The following is a 5,000-nucleotide window of genomic DNA, read 5'->3' as shown; positions in this document are numbered from 1 at the left end:
TGAGAAATTGGGCCTTCCGGACTATCACATCGTGATCAAACGCCCGATGGACCTCGGGTAAGGCTGTTGTGCTCTACTACACGTTGGAAGCAGGGATGTGTTGTAGCTTTTGAGACCATTTCCCTCTTGTCTGCATGCTTCTTTCATGTAGTAGAATGATGAAAATGTCAACAAAGATTGCGATGATCACGATGGAGATGATGTTGAAGAAATTGATGATGAGATTGGGATGACGATGACGATGACGATGACGATGGTCTTCAGTACTGTGAAATCAAACCTTGAGAAGGGAGTGCTGGCGAACCCGCAGCAGTTCAAGGACGACGTCCTGCTAGTCTTCAGGAACGCGATGACTTACAACCCTGAGGGTCACGACGTCCACGTCATGGCCAAGACTCTCAAGGTTCTGTTCGAGGGGAAGTGGAGTCAGAACGAGGGAATTATCATGGACGCCTACAACAATGCTGGGTCCGCGTCTGAGAGCACAAAGAGTGAGAGGCACTCCTCTCCGTTCTTTCTTAGTTGCTCGCATGTTCTCCTCTCTCTCTCTCTCTCTCTCTCTCTCTCTCTCTCTCTCTCTCTCTCTCTCTCTCTCTCTCCACTTCCTCTGCTCCCGTTCTTGTCCGATCGCATCCTTCCCTGATCATCATCACTTCTTTCTGAACCTCTCGACTTCGTTCCCTCCTCTCCTTCATGCAGGTAAGGCTGGAAGTGAAGATTCATCTCTTGACAACGTGCCTATGACGTATGAGGAGAAGAGGGAGGTAAGACAGGAGGAGGAGGAAGAGGAGGAGTTGAATGGTTTGCAGTTGAGTGCGAGCATGAACAAACTGCCGGGAAAACGCCTCGCATCGGTGAGTTTGAGATTTGAATTATATCAGGGAGATGATAACGATGATGTTCAGGTTGTTTCTTTCATCCACGAGAAGAACTCCAAAATCCTGATGCAGGTGAGCAATGAGAAGAGATGGAAACACCTGAGGACTGTCTTGCTGCTCGTGATGCTGTCTAGTACATCAGACCTTTTGGTGCTCGTGTATGGTGGAGATGTTTCTTGCTATGATACGATCCTCTCTGCTCGTGAACAACAAACTTTGTCTCTCTTCTCCGTGACTTCTCCTCCTCTTGTCAGAGTGGCGACGATCCCGACGAGCTTGAAGTTGACATTGACAAGCTCGACAACGCCACCCTCCGCCAGCTCGAGAGAATTGTGCGCGAGGTCCTGCTGCTGCTGCTGCTGCTGCCGCTGCCGCTGCCGCTGCCGCTGCCGCTGCCGCTGCCGCTGCCGCTGCCGCTGCCGCTGCCGCTGCCGCTGCCGCTGCCGCTGCCGCTGCCGCTGCCGCTGCCGCTGCCGCTGCCGCTTCCGCTGCCGCTGCCTCTGCTGCTGCCGCTGCCCCTGCCCCTGCAGGCCGCAGCGCCTCCTCCTCCCCCCCCTGCTGCTTCTGCTTCTGCTGCTCTTCATTCTCCTCCTCCTCCTCCTCAATTCTCTTGCACCCCGTCTTCCATCCCTGTTCCCATCTCGCCAGCCCCTCTCTCATCCCCTTCCGCTCCTTCAATCTGAATTGCTTCACGCAGGCCAACACAAAGAAGAAGAAGCGAGGATAAGAAGAGGGCGGGGAGTAAGATGTAGTTTAATGGAGAGCAGCAGGAGCAGTAGCACGAAGAAAGTAGCTAATGGAGGAGAGGGGGCAGGAGGAGGAGGTGGAGGAGGAGGAGGATGAGGAATGAATGAATGAATGATGTACTTTGCTTCTACCCTCACGTCCCTCCTCGCAGCAGGAAGGCCAAACGAGTCTGCCAGGTAGTCACAAGCCCTCCGATGTATCCTCCTTCCTCCGTGTAGAGAGCGTGTCGGTTGAGCTGCCGCGAGACCTGAGAACAGAAAATGGTCAGCTGGAGGAGGAGGAGGAGGGGAGTAGGAAGGGGGAGGGGAGGAGGAGAGAGGGAGGTAACCGTGTCGTATCCCTTGAGCCGCGGGTTCTTTTCCTCGCTTGCATGCTGGTGAATCTCGTCGTCGTGGTAGTATACGGTCATGGCCTGATGAATCACCTGGGGGGGCAAGTTGGTCAACAAAGAGGATGATGATGATGATGATGGTGATGATAATGATGATGATGATGATGATGATGAGGAGGAGGAGGAGGAGGAGAAAAGAGAAATAAGGAGGAAGGAGCAACGGAGGGGAGATGGCGCGGAGGAGAGACTGACCTCTTCTGAGAAGTTGGCTCGAGCGAGCATGCCCACCACGCGATTCTGAACGTCAACGACGGGGAGATGGCGGAGGCCCATGTTACGAAAGAGCTTGTATGCTCGGGAGAGAGGACAGCTCTCCAGTACCTGCTTGCCATCATGATTCCGAGAGGAGGAACAGAAGGAGGAGAGGAGGAGAAAGGGAGGATGAGGTTATGGTGGTGGTGGTGGTGGAGGATGATGAGGTGGTGGATGGAGGATGAGGAGGAGGTTGAGGAAATGGTGGTGGTGGTGGTGGTGGTGGTGGATGAGGAGGAGGAGCAGGAGGAGCAGGAGGAGCAGGAGGAGCAGGAGGAGCAGGAGGAAGAGGAGGAGGATAAGGTGGTGGAAGGAGGAGCAGGAGGAGGAGGAGGAGATGGTGGTGGTGAGGGGGGAAGGGAAAGAGGACCGTATAGCAGGAGCAATTCATATACGCGCCAAGGTTCACGTATCTCTCGCGATCTTCAGGAGAGAAATCTCGAAATTCCCATGCCTGAAACTTGGTGAACCAAGAAAATGAAACAAGAGGTAGATGAGGAAAGATGAGGGAGGGAAGGAGAGGGAGGGCAGGCGGAGGAGGAGGAGGAGGAGGAGGAGGAGGAGGACCTGCAGTCCGCTGGCTCCTTGTCGGTTGTTGTATGCCATGAGCTCGTACATGTCTGGATCGCCGTCGAGCGAGAGATGCTCGAGACTGTCGTACGTGATGCGATGCCACAAGCCCTGTGGATCAGCTCCGTCCTCGAGGAACCTAACGGAGAGTGAGGAGAGGAGAGGAGAGGAGAGGAGAGGAGGGGAGAGGAGAGGAGAGGAGAGGAGAGGAGAGGAGAGGAGAGGAGAGGAGAGGAGAGGAGAGGAGAGGAGAGGAGAGGAGAGGAGCAGCAGTGGAAGGTAGGCGCTGCGAGGGGGGGTTTAGAGGGGAAGGGAGGGGGAATTCACCTAGCTCCGAGCATGTGCTGGAGTTGAGCTCGGAGGATGAGTCCCTCGAACTTGCAGTCGTTGACGGGACTTCGCTCATGCTGCTGGCGCGGCCCTGCGCCCTCGTCCCCCTCGTCGGTCAGGGAGAGCACGGGGAAGCCGTTGTGCCCGCAACCCTTTAGCTTCTCTATGATTTCTCCGACCTTGGCCACCACCGGGAGGCAGACGACCGGGGTCGACATGACGTCTCCTGCAGTGCAGAGGTCCATCATCCAGTGCGGCTCGTGCTCGAGGAACCGGAGCTTCTTCCTCCTCAGCCCGATCTCGTACACTCCCTCGTGCCCAAAGAGGTTCCCGACGAGCTTCGCCGTGCAGGTCGTGACGACGATGGGGAGGAGGAAGTGAACGTTGGCCGTCCCCTCTATGATGATCACGACCAGTGAGATCGTCGCCCGCTGCACCCCGCTCAGCATCGCCGCTGCTCCTGCCAGCGCGTACGCCCCGCTGAAGACCGAGCTCTCGACGTACTGCTTGACTAGCTGCCCCACTAGCCTCCCCAGGCACGCGCCCACCATGACGGAGGGCATGAAGAGTCCGGCGGGAATGGCGCAGCCGTAAGTGAAGAGCATGAGGACCATGTAGGTCAGCCCGGCGATGGTGAGGGAGCTGTTGCTGAAGGGCTCGCGGGGAGATGCCTGTGTGAATAGACGCACGATCGACTGCTCCCGCGTCCCGAAGAAGATGGTCGCCAGCTCGTCGTACTGCCCGACGGGGCACCCGAGGCGCACCCCGAAGATCTCTTCCGTCTCCATCGGCATGCACACCCCCCCGCGCCACTCGCAGTCTCCCCTCCCTCTGCAGGCCTTCCCTGAGTTCTCTCCTCCCTGGCAGACCCATCCGGACGCGTTCACGCACTTGGCCCGGGCCCCGGAGCAGGTCGAGTTGTCCTGGGGCCCCCCGCACCAGTCCCCCCAGTTCTCGCTGTCCCGGCAGCTCCAGGACCCGTTGTTGCGGCACTGCGGGTAGGAGTAGGCCTGCGAGAAGACAACCGCAGACGTGAAGACCGACACCATGACTACCTCCACCACGCGCATGACGCGACCCTTGGGCCGGAAGGGCGCGATCGCGTTCCATGCTAGGTCCCACAGCCCGCCGAGGATCCCTCCTCCTACCCCCACCAGTGCGAAGAAGACGATCTCCCACCAGTAGACAGGAGCGTCGACCGCGCTCACCTTGACTGAGCCGTCCGAGCTGACCAGCTGCCGCTTCATGTCCTCCACGGACTGGACGGTACCGAAGGAAAGGAGGCCAGCAAGCGAGATATCTCCTCCGTTCTCCCCTGCCTTGACGAAGGCGAGGGTGAAGGTCGCGACCAGCGCGGCTGCGAAGACTCGCCATATGAGCTGGGGGGACCAGTGGGAAGCAGCTTCCTCCAAGACGAAGAGGACGCCCCCCACCGGAGCCCCAAAGGCTGCAGCCATCCCCGCTCCTGCTCCTGCACAGATGAACTGCAAGTAGGAGGGTTGAAAAGTCAGTAGAAGCCAGCGAGAGCAAGACGGCATTGGTAGATGGGAGCAAGGGGAGGGTGAAAGAGCGCAAGGAAGACGATCAGGTCAAGGGGTGGAGGTAAAGGGGGCGATGAAGCATAAGGAGCAAGGTTAGGAGGAGGTAGGTGCAGCAGAAGAGGGAGAGATTGAAGGCAAGAGGATGAGATTGAAGAGGAGGAGGAGGAGGAGGAGGAGGAGGAGGAGGAGGAGGAGGAGGAGGAGTAAAGGAGGAGGAGGAGGAGGAGGAAGGAAGGAGGAGGAGGAGGAGGAGGAGGAGGAAGGTAAAGGAGGAGGAGGAGGACGGGAGGC

General features: G+C 58.0%; 2 protein-coding genes across 2 annotated transcripts in view; one reads left to right on the top strand and one right to left on the bottom strand.

Moving 5' to 3' along the window:
* Positions 1-1,605, top strand: part of GUITHDRAFT_108789 (hypothetical protein) — a gene marked incomplete at both ends in the record, with an annotated part of 1,721 nt that extends 116 nt beyond the window's left edge. The window contains 7 exons of the mRNA XM_005832064.1: positions 1-57; positions 265-491; positions 700-764; positions 810-854; positions 906-950; positions 1,133-1,210; positions 1,576-1,605. The exon at positions 1-57 is cut by the window's left edge and continues 116 nt beyond it. Of these exons, the coding sequence (XP_005832121.1) occupies positions 1-57; positions 265-491; positions 700-764; positions 810-854; positions 906-950; positions 1,133-1,210; positions 1,576-1,605 (547 nt within the window). The remainder of the gene's footprint in view (positions 58-264; positions 492-699; positions 765-809; positions 855-905; positions 951-1,132; positions 1,211-1,575) is intronic.
* A 153-nt stretch (positions 1,606-1,758) lies between these two features.
* Positions 1,759-5,000, bottom strand: part of GUITHDRAFT_139076 (hypothetical protein) — a gene marked incomplete at both ends in the record, with an annotated part of 4,492 nt that continues 1,250 nt past the window's right edge. Inside the window, 6 exons of the mRNA XM_005832063.1 lie at positions 1,759-1,872; positions 1,954-2,049; positions 2,209-2,337; positions 2,639-2,722; positions 2,836-2,977; positions 3,166-4,652. Coding sequence (XP_005832120.1) covers positions 1,759-1,872; positions 1,954-2,049; positions 2,209-2,337; positions 2,639-2,722; positions 2,836-2,977; positions 3,166-4,652 — 2,052 coding nt within the window. The remainder of the gene's footprint in view (positions 1,873-1,953; positions 2,050-2,208; positions 2,338-2,638; positions 2,723-2,835; positions 2,978-3,165; positions 4,653-5,000) is intronic.

This window comes from Guillardia theta (assembly GCF_000315625.1).
Source record: "Guillardia theta CCMP2712 unplaced genomic scaffold GUITHscaffold_36, whole genome shotgun sequence".
In the NCBI taxonomy this organism is placed as follows: domain Eukaryota; class Cryptophyceae; order Pyrenomonadales; family Geminigeraceae; genus Guillardia; species Guillardia theta.
This window is presented reverse-complemented; position numbering and strand designations above follow the sequence as displayed.